This window comes from Vidua chalybeata, chromosome 1 (genome assembly GCF_026979565.1).
Source record: "Vidua chalybeata isolate OUT-0048 chromosome 1, bVidCha1 merged haplotype, whole genome shotgun sequence".
In the NCBI taxonomy this organism is placed as follows: domain Eukaryota; kingdom Metazoa; phylum Chordata; class Aves; order Passeriformes; family Viduidae; genus Vidua; species Vidua chalybeata.
Window position 1 is genome coordinate 132144714 of NC_071530.1, and position 21136 is coordinate 132165849.

The 21136-nt window shown below is 38.2% G+C and overlaps 1 protein-coding gene across 2 annotated transcripts; it reads right to left on the bottom strand.

The window, feature by feature from the left end:
• Positions 1 to 228: 228 nt before the first annotated feature.
• On the bottom strand, positions 229 to 20737 carry ANKRD46 (ankyrin repeat domain 46). Of its 2 annotated transcripts, none has more exons than XM_053960089.1 (4): positions 20708 to 20737; positions 7657 to 8004; positions 6284 to 6442; positions 229 to 2253 (listed from the first exon to the last, which is right to left on the bottom strand). In XM_053960089.1, exons 2-4 carry the CDS (start codon positions 7965 to 7967, stop codon positions 2037 to 2039), a joined length of 687 nt encoding a protein of 228 aa, XP_053816064.1. In that variant the 5' UTR covers positions 7968 to 8004; positions 20708 to 20737; the 3' UTR covers positions 229 to 2036. The 2 variants fall into 2 exon arrangements, with proteins under 2 accessions (XP_053816064.1, XP_053816058.1); XM_053960083.1 differs by lacking the exon at positions 20708 to 20737 and adding an exon at positions 20447 to 20659.
• Between the last annotated feature and the right edge of the window lie 399 nt (positions 20738 to 21136).

The following is a 21136-nucleotide window of genomic DNA, read 5'->3' on the forward strand; positions in this document are numbered from 1 at the left end:
AGAAGAGAGACAGCCAGACGGCAATTTTAGTTCATCAACAATACTGAAAACAAAAGAGGCAAATCTAAAGAACCTGTGCTCTAAAATCTCATTTATAAAGCTGCATGGTTGCCATTTCTTGTGTAGGAAGTTCCTCACTTTCGAAATACTCATTATCAATGCATGACAAACTTAGTAAAATGGGGTAGCATCATTACTGCTGCTCTAATGTAATAACAAACCAAAACATATTTACTACATGTATTTATTTGTGGCATTCACCCATACTGAGAATACAATTACAAATTATGCAGATAATACATACTGAAAGACAACTTCATTAATGAAGATGCATGGTATTAACAGAAATGTACTTATTTAGACAAGTAAATGTAATTTAGGTATATGATGAGTTTATATTTATCTGTTCATTAACAGTGGTACCATGAGTGACATATTTAGAAGAGGAATATGTTCTCATTTTTTGGGTTTTCTTTAAGATATTTTCTTTTCTGCAGCATTGTGCTGTTAAAAAAGTATTGTGTCATTAAAGTCTAACTTAAGAATTGAGATCAAGATTTATTCAGATGAAATTTAGAATGGGGCCCAGCTCCAGCAAAACCTGTGTCACACATCACAACAATCCCCTTCATTCAAACCAATAAAGAAAGAAAAATATATATGGTACCAGAACAGAACCATGTAGGTTACATTTAAATGTACAATAAATGTTTTATGTTATTTAGCAACAACTGAGGAGTGGCTAATTAAAGGTAATAAAAATTGATTCCTTAGGCTCAAAGAATTCATTTTGTTTGGGATTTTCAAGGCAATGGCAAAAGAGAATTAGATGTCTAATCAGCATGGGGAGAGAGAATCCACTTTCTTTGAAAACCTCCAACTTACTATGCAATACCTTTCCAGCCTTCATAAAGGAATATCTAATGCATTCATATCCCTAGGTTATTTACAACAAAGGGTTTCACAGCAAAGTACAGAATGGATCAAGATTTAATTTCATACAATGTTCCTAAATATTAGTATTTTAAACACCTTTATTCTCCATATTCATAAAATAATTCATAAGCCTATATGTTCTGTCTGAAAGCAAGTGAAATGGAAAACAATTCTAGAAAGGAATTCTATTCAACCAAGTTCTCTCCACAAACATGAAAACACAATTACATGGTTCAGTCTGATCCTTATGGGAGGATGAAAAAGTTATCCTTCATGATATATTTCACAATGACTTTACAGAATTACTATATACATGGCAGAACACCTAAATCACTTTTTAATTACCCTTATAAAGAAAGGTTTGCTTAGCAACATTTCAACAAAAATGCAAAATTTTCAGCCCAAATCTTCTTCCAAAGCACAACAGTTTTGTTCTACAAATTTTACTTCAGGCAGGTTTTAATAACATTAAATTCATCTGGGGAAGACACACACTACATTAACCTAATAAATAAAGGAGTGATCTATACATCAGAGACATAGTAAAACTTGAACTATTTCTCATTCTTTTTATAAACTAGCAGATAGGAAACTATGGAGAGGCATTAAAATAACTATGGAGTCGCAGCTTATCACCATCTATATATCAGAAAGTGTTATTACATTATTGAGATTTCTTGAGGAGGACTTCTAAGAGTATCTTTCTTTCCACTGAAACACTTACAAAAAAATCCAACAATAGATTTACCTCTCTTCATAGGAAAAATAAACCAAATGCGGTTCTGTACTAGGATGTATTATTCATATGCAGGAATTTAATATTCATAACGAAAGGCCTTTTCTAATCACAGTATTTTATCAGAGAGGACTATCTTCACATCTTGCTTTGCAAGTCAAGGTAAGTCAGAAGTATCTTAGGAATGCTTTAGAAATTAGTGTTTTACTTGAAATTAATTAATCCCTCTTTCAAAGGGGTTAATAATAAGTACAAAAGGCAAACAGTATATACAGCTGCCACTGTCTGCACCAAGCAAATAATTCCAAGCTCAAAACAAGATTAGATTAGAACAGGAAAAAGGACAATGTACTTTGCATTTGCTTCAGTGCACCAGTTCAGGCTGGTTTTCTACAAAAGGAAGCACCCCACTAACATAATATGCTATTCCAAGGGACAGAAGAGCGATGACAATGATGAGGAGCAGCACCCTCCAGAAGCCCAGGTCTTCCACAAATTCTTGCCACGTTGTGCGGAAACTGGAAAGAACTCCTTCACCTTGCTGTAGGTTTGGATTAAGAAGGGAATGGCTTTCCATTGCACTACAAAGGATTAAAGTTAAAAATACATCAGAGTAAAAGAATGCATCTGTAAGTATGACAGTAATCCCACTAAGGGCATCTGAAACATTCTAGATTAAAAATTAAACCCCCAACTGATTTATAGCGTTGCTTCTGATAAATCAAGACAAATCAGATCAGGAAAACACATCTAATTCTAAACTTATTTTATCTGAAATGACATTTTATTAACCTGTGCAAAGAGAATTATATTTGTGTATGTACAACTGCACTGAATTTTCAGGCCTGCCACCCAGAAGCCTTCAAAGGTCAGTCCCCATAATTCCTACTAGATATGGCTTAGTAAAATATAATGAAGCATAAGTTAAGACCTCAAGGGGCACACATTATTTGTTAATAAAACAAATCATGACTAAAAATAAACTCTGATTAATAAAATGGAAACTTTAACCAATATTAATTGAGATGCTGAATTCTGCAGTGATCTTTACTACTCTTCTGAATATCTTTGTTACATGCCTCTTCCAAAAAAGCATTAAAAATCACAGAAAACACAAACTTTGGATAACAAGAAGTTCAGAAACTTTCTGAAAAAGTTGGCATTGTTGTGTTTTCTGCCATATGATGTTCAGTGACTGCTTTGATGTTTTAGCATTCCACTACCAATCTATCAGGGCCCCTTAAATCGTCAGACTATAAATTAGGGAGTGGAATTCTCACTTCTAATGAAAAACAAATATAAAATCTGAGAGAGGCAGTCTTCTTGACAATTGATCACCTTTAGAAAAGATGTAAGTTGTCTCAAAATCCTGCACAGCTTCTTGTGTAATTCTCCCAATTTTGCTAGTTTCACAGTTGTAATAAGAAACTATCTGTTGCTTATGAAAAATCTCATGAAGAATAGGAAAGCTTTTGCATAGTCTGACTTCACTTAAGTTTTGGCCATCTGCACAGTCTTATTACCTATTATTGAGTGAAATTACATACATGGGTGTTTACAGGATCAGGCCCTGACAACCACAGAAAGGAAATGGTGGAATCAATCATATATTCAATGATGTCAATAGCAGAATGTAAGCAAAAAAAAATTTTCCTCCCTTTTAACTGCTTTCTGTTACCATATTCCTAGGTATTTCTTACAAGACTAATAAAAAAAATTTTAAAAAATCAAGGAATAGTATTTCCAAGTCAAAACTAATTGTAGAAATGCTGCTGTTTTTCATGACAGAAATAAATTGAAAAGTGATGGTAATCAGAAAAAAGTCTCATTCACGAAGCTCCCTTCTAAGATTACACCATGGGAAAACTTCACACTATTCATAAGGTATTTTTTCTCAGGAAGTACAACCACTGAAGAACAATTAGCCCGAACTCCCACAGCTTGCTCAAGTATTGCAGTATCATGTGCACAAGATTTCAGCAATTGCCTATTAAACAGCCTGTATTTTCATTTTTTTAAATATTTACCAAGCTGTAAAGCTATTTTAGCTTACCCATAGGTGCAGGATTTAGTAACCTTCCTTGCTTATTTGATTTCCCAAGCAAAACAAAGAGTTTAGTAAAAGACAGCCTTTGTGCAGTATTTCTTACTCAGTAAGTACTAACTAGTTAATACATAACCACAGAGAGGGTAAATAAAGGGGCAATGCAATTTAAGTGGAAAAGTCACATGCTTGCTCATTAAAAAGGGTACACAGAAAACATTTTTACTATTTTATATTACAACCCAATTAAAACCAGTGTTATTCAAGATATTTTTTCTTATTACAAATTAGAGCTGCATAAAAACTGGTAATGCAGCAACATGTCCTCAGAAGAGTTTGTGTCACACAGCCCAGACAGATGTTCTGTGTCCAACAGTGGTGGGAGTTCACATTTGGACACGCTTGTGGCACAGCCACAGGTCCTGCTGGGCTGGACAGAAGGACAGATGTCTGTGTGAGAGAGGGACAGAGAAGCTCTGCCTCCTGGCAGCAGGGCCACTCCTCACCCGCAGGAGGGCAAAGCAAGCAAAACCAAATTTGACTTGGGAACAGAGCTCTGGCCTCTGCTTCCCCAGCAGCAGCAACTCCGTGTAATAAGGAGCAGAAAACTGAAGTCAGAGACCATTTTTAGAAACAGTGTTATTTGTCCATAGGTTCATACCTAATGTAAGAGCTCAGAGGGCAGAGGACAGAAGACATTAATCTAAGTGTCCCTAAAATGTGAAAATAATATAAAGAGGGATAAGTGAAACGGTGGAGGTCTGAAAAGCCAGCTGGTAAAAAGATATTATTTATTTACAAAACAATCAGCACACAAGCTCATTTGCTTTGGCTCCTATAGGCAGCTGCTATTTGTTACTTTAAAAATAATGTATTTCAGACATTTAAACACGTTCCCAAACAAGCTGGGTACTGCACTGTTTATGTCTCTGTGCCTGTCCCCAAGGAGAGCTGCTGACTTCCTGGCCAAAGCAAACAATATAACATTTATGAAGGTCAAATAACAGAAAGGAAGCTATGTTTGTTAAAGGGACACCATCAAACCAAAAATCAAAATTTAAATGGGGCTGAGCTGTTTGTCCATATGCTTACATAAGATCAGCCTAAGTGCATTTCTGTGTGTCAAGAAACTTTCAGTAGAAGTTAGTGAAGTCAGAAAGGTAATATGCACTAATTCTTACAATGTATAACCACATAATTTTGAAAATAAAAAAAAAATCTGTTTCAGGGCTTAAAACAGTCTCTCTGACAGGTAGGGTCATCTGATGTATAAGAAAGAACTTCACGGGAGTATTGGGTATTATTTCTGCAGTTTTGTTGGTTTCACCTTTTTCGTTTACTCAGCTTAGATCTAACTCCATCTATACAGCTTCTTTCTGTTTACAGTACAGCCTGTCTACATTTTCACATAAACCAAGCAACAGTTATATGACAAAACTCGCTGTCTTTTGTGATATAATGTTCCAGTAGTCGCAGTTCATGGTCATCATTAGACAATATTAAAAAAGCCACATTTTTTTGAATGGGACTAAACAGCATAATGAGACATACTAGAGAGACAAGTCACCATTGCTTTATACAACAGGACCGACAGCTTTCTTTACCTAGTGAAAACGTTTTGTTTCGTACTTTGTAGGACTTCACTGCATTTTTCAGGATAGTATTAAATCCTAATGCACCAAGCCTGTTCTCCTTCTATGTTTGTTTTCCTCTGAGAAACTTTTATTTTATGGCATACAGCTTCCAGTAATTACAGTTGCATTTTTTGCTACAGAATCACAATTTATTACTACTGATTTCCTCTCCCTTGTAACCCTAGGTTTTTGTCTATGCCATCCCAATTTTCCTCAAGGTTCCCTGTATCTCATTTCTTGGTATCACTAACATGCTTCTACTTCTCATGCTTTTGTTTTTTTTATTTAAGAAAATTCGAAGTAAGCACAGTCCTAGAACCAGGCTTTTAGGAATTCATTACTAACTTCCCTCTAACCCAACACTTTCCCTGAAATGGTCAGCAATTTTCTCTAAATCCTCAGTTCTGCATTAACTATCTCTCTGGCCATCATAAAATTCTTATTCTCCATCTTTTCCAGGACTGCTAACAATAGAAATTTTAGATATGACACAATATAAAATCCTTTATTCAAGTTCAGATGGATGAAAAGTCTTCCAACCCCTTTTTTTTTGCACAGAAAATCACTAAAAGCATGTCAGATTAGCCTGTGATACTGCCATTTTGCATTTCACACTATTTCCCACTTGGCTCTGTAGTAGGTGGTAGAATATTTGTGTTTGGGACTCCGAATGGAAAATTAGTAATTATTTTTTTAAAATTTTATTATAAAATTAAAATCTCAAAAAAAAAAAAATACAAGCTCCTTTTTTTCTTACATTGGATCTGTTTAAAGAGATTTTCCCAAAAATTAACACTCAATTTTGATTTTGTTTGGTAATGTCAGGCCAAATTTGATATTATCTGTTTTGAGGAATAAACAATCAAGTCAATCCCAAAAATCTAAAGCCATAAACATTATTTCTCCTGGTAGTTATTTTTGTTTGGTAAATACCTTTCGCTTTCAGCTGTTTGCATTGTCTCCAGTTTTGAGTGAGCTCCTCTGTTAAATCCTTTCACCTCTTGCTCCTCTAAAGATTCCAGCAATCTAATCACATCTTTATTCACACCCCTTCGTTTGGCAAGAACAAGTGGTGTTGCACCTTGGTGATTGCTAAAACATAAAAAGACACAAAAAAATTCTAACACAGAAATTTTGTAACAAGTCTAGTCAACATTACATATTACAGCTTAGTAAGTCCTCAGAACTATTTTCTCTTTTATCAGACAGTAATAAATTCCAATCTATTCAAGTTACAGCACAATTGGTTATAGAAGAAAATCAGTATATATAGGTTTGAAATTGCACAACTCTTTTCCCCCTCTAATAAAATCAAAATTCTTAGGACTCTAAAAAAAAAAAAATCACAACAGTAGATTTATGGCAATGTTCAAGTTCAAGCTTAATTTCAAGAAAGAATTGTGCAATCTGGCTCCTAATAGTTCCTTTTCCATGAGGGTATTAGGACATGAGGCAGAAATGAAATAAAATACAGATGGTCCCTCTGCTGCTATTAAAATAATACTGAATAGGTCCAGAGCTGCCTTTAGACCAGGAATTTCCACCAGAGCTGTTTGAAATGAGGGGAAAAAATCCCAACCCACAACTCATAAATAATCTGGTCTACCAATAACTAGTTTTGCTGAGCTGAAAACACTAATGAGGGACAGGTGAAAAAGAGACAGATTTAAAAACTCAAAGGTTTTGACATTACTCCTGGTTTTTGCACACGTTGTGAATATGCAGAAAGTTCCACAAACAAAGTAATTCAGCACAGGAATGAAACAGCTAGTTATTTTGCAGCTTGAAAGCTTCCATCTGAGCACTGGCATCTGACAGCTGCTGGAAGCCAGAAGGAAAGAATATACAATATTGTGAGTCACAGACTTTGAGGGAGGGCAAAAACACTGAAAGGAAGCATTGTTACCAGAGGAGTATGGGAATGAACTGACACACACAAATATTGTATTTTCTTTGTCTTATATAGTACAACAATAGAAAATAGTGTGGAGAAATTCTTTTAAAATAGTCAATGTGATTTTTTCTTTGGTGCCAACAACCCACACCTGTCTGTCTGGCCAAACCAGGGCAGCAATGTCATCAATGAGGCAGAATTAGATACAGCAGCTCACACCAGCACAGACTAGCAGAAGTGACCTCTTACTGTTTTCCTGCCTTTTTTTTTTTTTTTTTTTTTAATTAAGTGGTATCTTTGTAAAGTAGAATTGCACCAAATACAGCATTTCAGCAACAGCAGATTTACATGCAAGGCTCTGGTGACAAAAGACTAATGTATTATAAAATATGTACTGTAAAAAGTGACTTACCAAATATCAATTTTAAGTCCATTAGAAACTAGGAACTGGATGGTATCGACATGCCCACACAGGTGAAGGGCTGTGTTACCCTGGTAATCAGTGGCTAGTAGGTCAGCACCAAATTTATGCAGGAGTTGACAGATGTCTACATTTCCTCTGGCTGCAGCCAGGTGAAGGCCAGTTCGGCCTCGGCTGTCACGAATATTTGGGTCAAAACCACTCTCTAGGAGTCGTTTGGAATAGTTAAAATCTCCATCAATACAAGCCTGCAGCAGCGGCACGTTTGTCTGGGAGGAGTCGTTCACAAAAACGTAGGACATTGCTCTGACTCTCTCAGGTCAGCAGGAGGTGACCAACCTGCAAGTAAAAGGGTGAAGAAACAGGCAAATAAACACAATGCTAATATTCACTAGACTGTTCAGGTTCCCAAACAAGAATGCAAACTAGCTTATAGGTCAACTCTATCCTGTCATACACATTAACTTTGTGTGCTGCATTCCCTTCTCGTAAAAAGGAAAGAGCTCACATCTCTGGAAAGAGCAGCAAAGCTTTGTTATGAGAGAAAACTGGTAAGATCTCTGCCACAGATGCCAGACAGGTGATCAGTTTTCAACCTAGTAAGGAATCACATATAGTAGTATTGACATAAAAGGGCAAAACACCCACAGATTGGGACAGAAAGGAAGAACCTTTCATAAATGGGGAAACTCTAAACAATTCAGTCCACTGGTACAGTCACACAACTGCAATTTTTACCAGTTATAAGCAAAGCTGCCCTAATGGACTTTCACCCTCTGAATTTGAACTTCAATCCACAAACTACAGTACAGCTAAAAATGCTTAATAAAAATACTAATTTCTTCATTCTGCAATAAATGTATTTTTCAATAATCTTTGAGAACGTTATTTTTACAGTGTCAGAGTTATACAAACTATAGAACAAACAAGAATAGCAATACAGAACACAGAAAACTGTATGCATTAGGTGAAATTGCCCACTGAAAACTGGAAGTGGGTGCAAGGAAGACAATGGTAAAATCAAGCACAGAGCTACTATGAGTTTGAGTAGAACCTCAACAAGGAGAAACACAAATGTAGTTTCTCTGGCTTAATACCAAATAAAGGATTAAGTCCTTTTCTGTATCAGGACATAAAAGAGGAAGAGAAATGTTTCACCATGGATTACTTGGTATAGAACAGTTGATGAACTATGATTTCAGTTTTACAGAAGAATATTTTAAGGGTGAGTCAAGTCAGGAAGGTATGATGACACTGTGCTTATGGGACACAGAAAAGATTACTTGAAAACAATAAGGAAAAAGAGAATGATTTAGCAAGAGAATGGTAGAATGTTCATGAAGCAATTTTAAGAAGCAATGAAAACATGTAGAAGACTGGACAACAGTCCTCTTTTTGTATTGCCTCAGAGAGGTGGTAAAAAAACATCACATGAGTAAAATTCCTCTAGAAGAAATCTCAGACACATGACAAAGTTAAAGTGATAGGAGGGAAACGTGATTTTACTAGATAAGCTTGGAATAGAAAGTGAACTGAAACATCACTTGAAAGAGTATTTTTCACTTGCCCAGGGGTTCTATTCTGGGCTCACGGTGTAGCAGTGTTCTGATTAATTATCTGAATCTCTTATTAAAACTGCTATACACAGATTTAAATTTTCTCATCTATATAAGGTATCCTTCCACACCAGTGCAGTCATTCAGCCAGGAGAATGGAAACATGGCCAGTAGCCAAAGAATTCAATTTAAAACCTCTCCTTTTATGAGAGTTCATAATGTCTATATTTTATAGCTCTTCCCCAATGTTTTAGATCAAATTCAAGATCAAAGTACCTCTAGAAGTAATTTCAAAATGTGTACACACTGGTCTGAATAACACCTGTAGCACTGGGGGCTGCTGAGTTTAATAAATCATATTTAAACTTCACTAGGCTGTTTCCTATCTGGACAAATTCTGCTACATATATCAACACATGTCTAGTTTTCCAGTGCAGGAATGCACAACGTTTTTTTCTTTGTTGGATGCTGAAGACAAAGAGGTAGAAATAAATTCTGCGTCTTGGTATCTGCATAAGGAATGATTCTAAGCAGAGTACATTCCTCTAGGCTGCAAGTATGTTTTCAAGCACGTGATAGTACATCACTGGCTCAAGAACTCTTTTCCACAACCATCTCCAATAGCAAGTGGCCGGTTCACTGATACACCATAAAACTTAGTGTGAGACTGGAGCCATGTAGGGCACTGACAGGAAAATGTAATTACTTGAGTATTCAGTGAATATGTTACAACCCCCTGGATGCTACAAAGCTATGATCCCTAGCTGACAGCAATTTCAATTTTCTTGCCCATTTTCCACCCAAATCATGAATGATATGAGAATTTTTCTTCCACTCTGCTCGTCCAGTCTTCAATGAGAAAAATAATGGGCCCAGTTTCTCTGCGATGTGATTGTGACCTTTATATTCTGCACTAAATCTTCCCTAAAGCAAGATCATAAATCATTTTAAAACCTCCAATTATCAGCCATAAAAGCAGCATATCAATACCACAAACCCCTACTTGCACTTGACAAAAAGTGGCTTGCTTGTAAAATAATGCTTCAGTGTTTAAACCTGCTTAATAAAACAAGGCCTAACATAAATCACTGTGAGGATATTATGCTGGAAGAAACTTAGGCTATTTGAGAAACAGCATGGCATGCTCCATTAAATATAAGCTAATGTCTGTATTTTCATACCAGATGTGTATGTCTGGTAAAGCCTTACAGAATTCCCCAACTGTGATGAAACATTAGCTAATAATACCTAGGAAAAAAGCCACTTCCTTATCTTCTCAGAAAAGGAAGCACAAATACTAGCAGTTAACAGAAAGTGTAACTGGAAGTCATTCTGATTCAGAATTTATTATCACTAAAATCTTCTAGAACTGATCACTCATGTGTAGAAGACTAAAGTAAAACCTTAGTATTTCACAGGAAGAAAGACAAAGATGAGGTAAATCCTTCTTCCCAATACTTCAAGATTGTGGACTAAGCAAATGCATTAACAAAAAAAAAAAAATCTGGACCATCTGGTTTCATTTATCTTTGTGATTAAAAAGATTTTTTTCTACTAACACAATTCTATTTCACATATGGCTAGCTAACCTATGCCAAATACAAGCTGCACACAAAGCTGAACTATGCACCATCTTTAAAATGTCAGTCCCCAAACAGCATGTTCTTGCCTCAAAATTAACCCAACCTAGCAAAATCTCCTGTGTAAGAAAACTCATAAAAAATCACAACTAAAATTAATTAGGTATTTTTCATTAAACAAATGGTGGTTATGTTTCTGCCCACAGTATCAAAAAGCTTATTACTGCAATGCCTATCTAATACAACAGACTTAGGAGCAAAATTTAGAAACAAAACAGCATTGGCCATTCAATTTAAATTGCTTCTGAAAGGTGAATCAGGTAACAACTCTGAACCTGTCCAGAAGCTGATATCCTACTAGTAAGGACTGATATCATAGGCACCAATTAGGACAAATAGACTTGCATTAGTAATAAGACACAATATATTGCAAAATGACCATCCTGAACATTCCAAAAAATTACTACTACTACATAAATAAATCTAATCTTTAAAACCAGAAGTAAATGATTGCTTGTAAAAATGCATCACTATCTACTGAAAATGTAGCTGTTAAATAATATTGTTGTTAAAAAAAAGGTTTGCTTTATTTAACTTGGAACTTTGACAGAAAACTAGTTTTGTGAAAAAAAGTAAATTCAAAGACATCCTCCCAAACTAGAAGTATTCAGATTAGAAAGGCATAATGTAAGAATGTATTTTCCCTAGATTTATACTTTTATTTAGCCTCAACACAGTGTACTTTTTTATTAATAACTTTAGAAATTATACTGTAATACTCTTCAATGACACATGTAGTAGAGGATAAGAAAATTTAACCAAGCTGTTTTGTTTTCAAAAGGAATCACTTATATTAAGTGATTCTGTTAAAATAATTTATTAACTAGGAGTCAGTTGTCTCTCACTATACTGTGTACAATGGGAACTCATTGTCACACACTGATCTGTTGCAGGACAAGTTCTCATCTGCAGAAGCCAGGAGTGATCTTGAAAAATTCAAACCACAGAACTAAATGCAAGTTCTGTCACTTCTTAAACTAGTCCTAAAATTTGTGTTAACTGTACACAGTTTGTTTTTACAGTAAATATATGCTGTTTCCTCTGCTTTCTCATTAAGTTCAACAGCTACCAAATAGCCCCAGGAATAGGAGAGAATAGCTCCACATGAGAAACACAATCACTCGTGGGACCCATCCCTCCACTACAGAAGTATTAATGAACCTGCCAAATTTGGATTAATCACCAGTCACTGCTCCATAGGACATACCAGTTCTGCAAAACTATAGTTTTCCCCACTACATTCAGGAAAACTGAACTAATTGCCCCTATTTTAAAACAACACATCGGTTCCACAAAACAATATCAGATTGCTCCATCCTTGAGACTTCTCAGTATTAATACAAACTCTGACATCTAGAATGTAGGCATCAGTAAGATTACCACTAGGGAAACTGCCAACACCAAGAAATGGAAACTAAAATCCAGGAAATAGTAACCTCCCATGCCAGCAAACACATGATACGCCCTCCTTGCAAAATTTGCATTTGTCAACTCCCTGGTGGTAAACAGCATCCTCCTTCTGTAATGCACTTTGAGAGCACTTCAGTGGCAGTGGCTTGCAGAGCTCTTCCTCTTCATTATTTAAGTACTTTGCTTTAAGTGCTGAGGGAGAACTTCCTTGCTAAGTTTTCATGCACACATGTATTGGTGTGCAAGTTACTGAGAAGTCATTTAACTGAATAAATCATACATTTAGTAAAAAATTATATGATCAGCTCATTTCCGTTTAGGAAAGAACACTAGTATGTATATCAAAATACACTTAAGTTCTGTATTTTCTATTAGAAATCTTTATCTTTTCAGTACAATTGGAACAGTTTTATGGCTCCACCAATATGGAACTGCTGCTAAAAGCAGCACCCCAGATTAAGTTCAGCATGATGCCTATTTTACACACTGCTATATTTTGCAGATTTCCCCTTTCTAACTTTAGCTATTTTTTCAACGGTTCCTGGATTTGAGGTATCACAGCAGGTTTATAACACCTACACGCCCTCTCGTGTCCCTAGTCAGACACATGAGTAGGTGCCAACAGAATAACATTATTTATGCCATTTTTTCCAATCATTCCCATTCCCTTATGCAGACGTGAGACATCCAGGTAATGATCTCTTGGTGTCAGGACCATCCTCTAAGCAGAAACTCTGGGGCACTGCATATACAAAGGGCTTTACAAGTACAGGCTACAAAGTGCTTTATGAAGAAGTTTTAACAACTATTGCTGCTCTTATGGATCAGCAGATAATGGCAGTGAGAAACAGGAAGCTTTTTGCTCATTATTGCCCAATATGTCAACACTACAAGATAAAAAATAAACAAGGCCTCAAATGCCAATCCAGGGTTAAAGGATGCTTCCCCAGACAAAACAGTGTAAGTTTCGTGTACTGAGGTACACAAAACAAGGGAAAAATAAGAACGAGATCATTCATTTAAAATGCCTTTATTAACAAGCAGATTCACAAACATTTTATCCTTGCTAAACTTAACTGGTAATTCAGTTGCATTACATGTTTGAGCACATTTAACTTCTATCAAATATACTGCTAAGTATTTTTGAACATTGCTCATCTTTCATCTTCTGTACAAGAACTATTTAGGAAAAAAGGCAATTTACAGATTTTTTTTCAAATAATCTGTAACTTTAATTCCCCACAATTGGCTCAATTAAACCACTATATAGCTACAGTACTTCTCTGATAATTGTGGCCAGTTTGAATATATCTGTTTTTATATAAAGTTATTGAATCATATAGGTCATAATTATCAACCTTTTCACAAAGCTTTACCTGAATCCTTTTTTGTTTCTGTTGGGAACACATAGGGTGTATGTTGGTCAAGAAAATATTAAAGGTTACTACATATTGTTTTGTTGTTGGTTTAATTGTCTGGTTTTTAAGAGAATAGAGAGAATTTGTCCCACTCTTAATTAAGTGTTTGTGTTTAAATTTGCTGCAGACTCGGAGCAGTCTTCTGCAACAGACATTGACAAGGGATATCTCCGGCTGGCAGCAGGCTGCCGAGGCAGGAACAGCACTGGAGTCTGGATGGACACTGCCACCACGTGGACTGCTGAATTCCTGTCCAACTGAAGGGACGCACACAATCACAGAATGCTTTGAGGTGGGAGAGACCTTAAAAGGTCATCTGGTCCAACCCCCTTGCCATGGACAGGGACACCTCAGACACCACTAGACCAGGCTGCCCAAAGCCCCATCCAGCTTCGCCTTGAACACTTCCAGGGATGGGGCATCCATGGCTTCTCTGGGCAACTTGTTCAAGTTGTTCTTCACCCTCACAGGAAAGAATTTCATCCTTATATCCAATCTAAACCTTCCCTCTGTCAGTTTAAAGCCATTCCCACTTGTCTATTATTTAATGTCCTTGTAAAAAGCCCCTCTCCAGATTTCTTGTAGGTTCCCTTTAGATACTAGTGTAGTGTGTAAGCCTAGACTCACAAAGACCACTTTTTCTACACTTGTGGTATTTTCTGTCTTCCTGGGAAGGAAATTATGAAAGGCCTGAAAATAAGGTTTTATAAAATTTTATTAAAAGGAGTCTGAAATCCAAACTGCTACTTCTTTGCAGTATAAACAGCATTCTCATTTAATCTTTGATCCTCTGTTAGTGAAACGAGGACTTAGGTATGTTGCTTGAGTTCTGAAAACAAAGGTATTTAATTTTTAAAATTATGTATTTATGCCTGTTTCTTAAAAAACACCCAAAACTAAATCCAAAACACCCCCACACAAAAAACCTAGTCCTTACCTAGACAAACAGTAAGTCTGAGATGATATATTTACTAACATGGGGAAAAACTTTCTGTGTCCAGGAGGAATCATCAGAAATCAGAACTTCATAAAAGCAATAAAGCAAACTAAGAACCTGTCATCAAATGACTTGTTATATCATTCGTATTTTCTTACTTTTTTCCTTTTCAATATATAAAATAGCTTGTATGTCCTTAGCAATGCATAATCTTGATGACATGGCCTTAGTGTGCAACATCAAATGTGGTTTAGTGGCTAGTGAACAGAAGCAACAGAACACTTTTAAAAGTAGATGGCTCCTAAATTTGTGAGTCATTTATATATAACTGTATGCTTGACTTCACCTTTGAAAAAATATATTACTCTGCTTGTTCATTGAAGTTCATTTTTATACCAACAATGTATTTATATCAATGTACCAATGATAAGACAATTAACACTGTCAAACACGCAACTCTTACTACAAGTGCTGGATACACATTTCTGTTCAGAATTTTCATGTTCACACAGTAAATCACTAAACCAGTTTATCAAATAGTAAATTGATACATTTATTCTTTCAAATATTTTAAATATCTATCAACACAGCATGACTTAAAAAACTTAACTGTATCACAGTGGATCATGTTATGTGACATAGTAAGATGAAATGGCAACACTATTTAGGTTGTATGTCTAACTAGTACATACATAGTGATACTACTTTTGCATAAATAGTTGCTTCACCATGCTTAGACTCAAAAAATTTCTCCATGGAGGCAAACACGTAGTAGTACTAGTGACTGCACAACTTCAGTCTAAAGGGACTGAAGGGAGTGAATCAGAAGCCTAAGCATTCCCAGGACAACAGATGGAGATTCTGAGGAGAATCAGAGAGGTCAGTTTCAAGCTCCTGATCTGGACAGGGGCTGGAATTGACCAAAAATGCAATGAAAGATGATTGAAAATAACCTGAGAGTGAGGTAGCTCAACTGATGTTTACCAATTGCATCAATTTATCCTGCTGAGCCTGAAAACAAAAGGCATCACATATACAGGGAAAGCTTCTACCTTTAGATAACTTAGTAAATAGCAGTAACTGATCTGTGAAAGACTCAATCAATATTCAGCATGAAACCCAGTGTCTAGTCAATGAACAGCAGTACCCATGTTTCTTTAAAAAGATTTGACAAGCTCTATTTGAGGAAGGATGAAGAGAAACTGTGAAAAAAAGTCCACATCAATTATTAGTTTTGTGAATAAAGAGCCTACATAAAAATAGCCACAGCAGATCACAACAAAGGTCCTTCTAGGCCTAGTATAATTTTTGAAATGGTGGCAAAAACCAGAGGCTAGAAAGAACACAGAATAGGGCAAGCATATATAATATTGCTTTTTCTACTCAAAGTGGATGGGGTTTTTATGTATTTGGCTACGCCTCCACCTCTGAATCTGCTCTCTCTCCTCTTCAACACAAATACTTCTAATACCCACAACATACTCTGGTAAGTTCTCCAACTCAGTTCTTATGAAGAACAACATCTTTTGATCTTGCTGAATCAGGGACTTGGCAGCTTCCCTTGTGGACCCCCAAGTCTCCTGCAGGAAGAACAGACTGCACCTCTGCCCATTCTTTTCCTGCCACTCATGATTCTACAGGCCTTCATCACAGCCTCCTCAGACATCCCTTTCCAGGATGAATTTTGAAGTCCAGCTTTCTTGGTCATTCCTCATTTGGAAGGGGGTCTGTGTCTATGACCATTCTTATTTTGCTTCTCTGAATCTCACTCATTGTTATTCTGTTTTGTGAGCAGGCAGACAGAGCAGGGGTGACCCAATCAAGATGTTTGGGTGAACCATGGATTAACAACTGTCATGACAAAATTCTTTGCTTTGTTTTTTACTTGTTTCTCAGTAATATTCACTGTTTGCTTTACCTTTTTCACTGCTGCTTAACACTGTTGTTACGTTTTCATGGAACCATGCATCAAAAGTACAAGATACTGCTCATTACCGAGAGCCCAGTATTTCATACGAGAAGTTAGGATTCTCTTTATGCTATCTGAATCCCTCCACTTACACTGAACTCATGTGCCAGTTGTTGCATTACCCAGTTACTCAGTTTTACAGGGTTCTTTTGCAGCTGACCCTATCTTTATAACCCATGTCCTGGCAAACACTATCACCTTGTTGCTCACTGCCTTTTCTAGGCTATACATGCAGATTCTAACAGTTCAGAAGCTAGAACTGAACTATGCAGAACTAAAATTATTCCAGTCCTACTGATCATAAGTTGACTAAAACTGGTGTTCTGGATCAGGCTGATCCAGCTCACCCAGCACTCTGCTTTCAAGAGCAGCCATCAGAGATTCTCCATTGGGAGAGCACATGAACCTGGCTGCTTCCTGCAGTCTATTCTCCATTCTCCACACACACCCAGCAGCCACAACAGTACACTGTGGACTTCCCTGAGCAGCTTTTAGCAGCCCCTCAACAGACTTTTTGCCCATTTTCTAACCCCTTCCTGAACTTGCTCATACTGCCACCACAGCACCCCCGTCATCCTTCCCTGTATCCATCTGAAACTACCTCCCAACAGCCCCAGCATGCAACTCCCATTTCAGTGCCTCAACACTGGATGAATAACTCTCACTTTACTCACTGCCTTCATTGCATAACGCTGGCCATGCCCCAGCAATATCCCCTGTGAACAATCCTGACTTTTCAGTCTTTCCTCTTAAGGAAGCTGATCCCCTTGTCCCTTTTGGTTGCCCTTCCCTATCCCACTGTGTCCTTCCAATGCAGAGACTGGAACCACACAAACTACCCCAGATGAGCGTGCACCAGCCACAGAAGCAAAATGGTGCCCTCTGTCTTCTTCTCACTATCTCTCTCAGGACAGTCACCATTTTCCTGCTCTCTGGCTGCCATAGCACACTGAGCTTAGGTTTCCAGGGAACATTCAATGGTAACTCCAAGCACCTTCTCTTGATTAGTGGCTGCCAGTCTCGACTTCACCACCATGCGAGCATGGTTTAGATTATTTTACCCAAGACATCATCTTACTTTGTGTACACTGAAGCTCATGTGCCACCTTTCTGCCTCCTTCCTTTTTTTGGCAATTTCTTTTTGCCTTCTTTATAGTTTTTCAACCCAACCACTTCTGCACGTAAGAAATGTCTTTGATGCTATATGCATCCATTCTCCTCAAAATCCTCTGGTATGGTACTTTGTTCTAATGCTTCCTGAAGATCCACAACACCTGTATCTACAACCCTACTCAGTAACCCTGAGTAAAAGCTGATGAGTCCTGGATGTAGAAAAACTCTGAAGATGCACCCATTCTCAGAGAGAACCAGCCCCTAAGGTACTAACACATAACACAGACAGGCATATTCTTCTGTGGATAAAAAACTCCAAGGTGAAGAAGACTCACAAGCATTCTACACCACCCATGGGAAGCCCATATACCCCAAAGCATTCCTGAAATGTCCTGCTGCCCTTTTTCTGACACCATCCACTACTGCTGGTCAGACACTCTAAGATGTCTTGAGCATGCTGAAGATTATCATCAATGAGCATTGCAGGATTTATGCCTTTGAGTTTATGTTATAAAATTCAGCTGATGTAGCTGCATTACTTGGATGTCAGAAATTTGCTGACTGACAAAACTGGTGTTTAAGCAGCTCTGTTCCACTCAGCCAATCAAAATGTTATTGATAAAGTAAAAGAAAAAATGCCACTTGGAAAAGTGGTGCTGATACATGAATGAAAGCCAGAATCTAAGTCCTGTAAGTACAGACAAGGCTGCAGTGGGGGACTCTCTACAAATCCATTTCCCACAGGACTGCACAAGATAAAACCTTTTTTTCCACATATTTAGTAATTATCATCTTTAAATAGCAAAGCAAACCACAACAAAACTGACCATTTCTGTATCTGTGCTCTTGACTTACAATAAACACTCACAATGGAAATTTGGTGGAACAAGGCCATGCACTCAAGACAGGCCTGCTGCCTCCTCTAGCAGCATTCTATGGGTGCTCTCTCCAGAAAGCTCAATGCTTCAGGGATCACGTATTTCACATAATGTGTATAAACCAATACATGTATAAACCAATATTCTAAAATATCTTATGTGCTTATTAACCGATCCATCTGGAAGTGGAACATCCACAACTTGAGATCATGTGGGGAGATATTAACTGACAGACTGACCAAAAGAAAAGAGTGGCAGCATACCCAAATCCCTAGAAGAGCCTCTAGGCTCCTTGGACAACCAAGTATTGCAGGTCCTGAGCTGCAGACGAGGACTTCAAGGCCACATCTGCTCAAACATTAAGTTCAAATGAATGTGAGATAACACAATTAACTTAAAGCACTGCTTCAAATCCCTCGCTCTTGCTGATGAGACAACTTTAACCAAAGGACACCAAAATCTGCAGAGAGGAAATGTGTCACTGATTACAGATCACAACTGAATTATAGAGTCTCCTCTTGCAGAGGCAAACTCACACAGCTCTGGTAAAAAGACAGCAGATGCACATACTACACTTCAACCTTCAACTCATCTCAGCTTACTTGTCATACCTTTTCTTCGACACAAAAAAGCCAGCAATTAGCCATTGTCATTTCCTGATTGTCACCAACTCTACTATTCAGACAGCAAATATAAATATTTTTCTTCTAACAATTTAACAAGTTCTTGCTAATAACCTATTCCACAAACAAGCAAAAAAGAAAAACTGATCTATAGTCTACAGGTAACACTAACTTAGGTTTCTGCTACAGCAAACAAAAGTAATATTTTTACAAACCAGTCACATTCCATCTAGTAAGTGTTCAGTTTTTGCTCTTCCTTGATCTTTTTGAGGGCTGGTCCTGAATATCAGTGCTCTCTGATGGTTAGAAGTTTTCATATATTATTAATCTTAAAACCTATGTTAAATTATTCATGTATTAACATGATCCTTTAGCTCAATTTATTTCCCTCACAGTGTTTACCTTGATGGTTAAACAGCAAGCAAAATTACAATTATTCTGCAAAATTAAAAAAAAGCCAAATGCCTCTTCTAACAGACTTTTAATTTCCCTACTTGACCTTGTCGTATCTGCCTCTTTCTGTTCCAGTTTTTTTGCTGAGAATGATTAACATTATACAAAGAATTCTAGAGTTCTGTTCATGGATAATAGTGACTCCTTTAACTGGATCACTGTAGTAAGCATTTACTTTTTCTGCAATTCAACATCTTGTAACTACCTAGCATTCTTTGGTTTTGCATTGCTTTCAATTGGTAAGAATTTCTTCTACAAATTTTTTGCTTGCAAGATTACAACTCTAAACCCTCATTCTTTAAATTGTTATTAAACTTATTTCATACCCTAGTTATCAGGATCACCCAAATTTTCTGTGTATAACCCTCTTCCATACTTGTCAGTGCCTCCCAACTCCCCATCACTATCAAATTAAGACAGTAAAGTTTTAATTGCTACATCAAGACCTCTATCAAATATTTAGTAAGACTGGTCTCAAGACTGATCTTCAAATAACTAATTTTATACCATCTGATACTCTGATTTGATGGATTTTCGATTCAATATTACTCACCACTGTTTATTTCTAGTTACTTCCCTATTCTGTCTACAATTCAGGTGTTATGGCTACCTTTTCACCACAATAACAACGTGAAGCAGCTTTAGTGGGGTCTAGAAAATAAGGGAATTACTCCACTTCCCGTAAAAACAGCAATTGTTTCATCAAAGACAGTTATGACAGCAGGTTAAAATATGTGTTTCACTTGTTTTCTCCTAGAAAGCCCGTCCAAAGCCGCACACTTACCAACGCCCTGTCAGCAGGGCGGCCGCGATCCCGTCCCCCTCCCCTCCCCTAAGGCTGGCACTGCTCCCGCTGTTCTCCCACCAAACGGCATCACAGCGCTCCACCTCTCCGGCTCCCGGGCCGGGCTCTGCCCAGGGCCCGTCCCCGGGTCCCTCCCCAGGCCTGGCACAGGCCTGTGGGGGTGACAGCGCCCGGCCGTGCCCTCCCAGGCCTCCCGCAGCCGCCCCGGCCCCGCGGGTCCCGGCCCCGCTCCCGCCGTACCTGCGCGGGGCTCTCGGGGGGCGCGCGGGGCCGGGCGGAGCGAGCGGCCGGCCGGGCGCGCGCGCCCCCTGCTGGGCGGAGGCCGCCGGGCGCTCCGAGACCTCCCGCCCCCCTCACGGCGCCCTTGGCCGGGGCACGGGGACGGGGCAGAGCCGCGGTGCGGCGCCAGGCCGCGAGAGGAAGGAAAGCAGGAATAGCGTGGCCAGCAGGAGCAGGGCAGTGATCGCCCCCCCGTACTCGGCTCTGGTGACGCCACCCCTCGAGTACTGGGCTCAGTTCCGGGCCCATCAATTCAGGAAGGACATTCAGGAGCCGGAGCGAGTCCAGAGAAGGACAAGGAGCTGGTGAAGGGTCTGGAGCTCAAGTCCTGCGAGGAGCGGCTGATGGGGCTGGGGGTGTTTGGCCTGGAGCGAAGGAGGCTCGGCCGTG

What these genes read in the sequence shown, in the direction of transcription:
- ANKRD46 (XM_053960089.1), bottom strand. Translation starts at nt 7,967, where the DNA reads ATGTCCTACGTTTTTGTGAACGACTCCTCCCAGACAAACGTGCCGCTG. An exon ending in GGACTTAAAATTGATATTTG is followed by an intron (nt 6,443 to 7,656) that starts GTAAGTCACTTT and finishes TTTATGTTTTAG; the next exon opens with CAATCACCAAGGTGCAACAC. An exon ending in CAAACAGCTGAAAGCGAAAG is followed by an intron (nt 2,254 to 6,283) that starts GTATTTACCAAA and finishes AATCCTTTGTAG; the next exon opens with TGCAATGGAAAGCCATTCCC.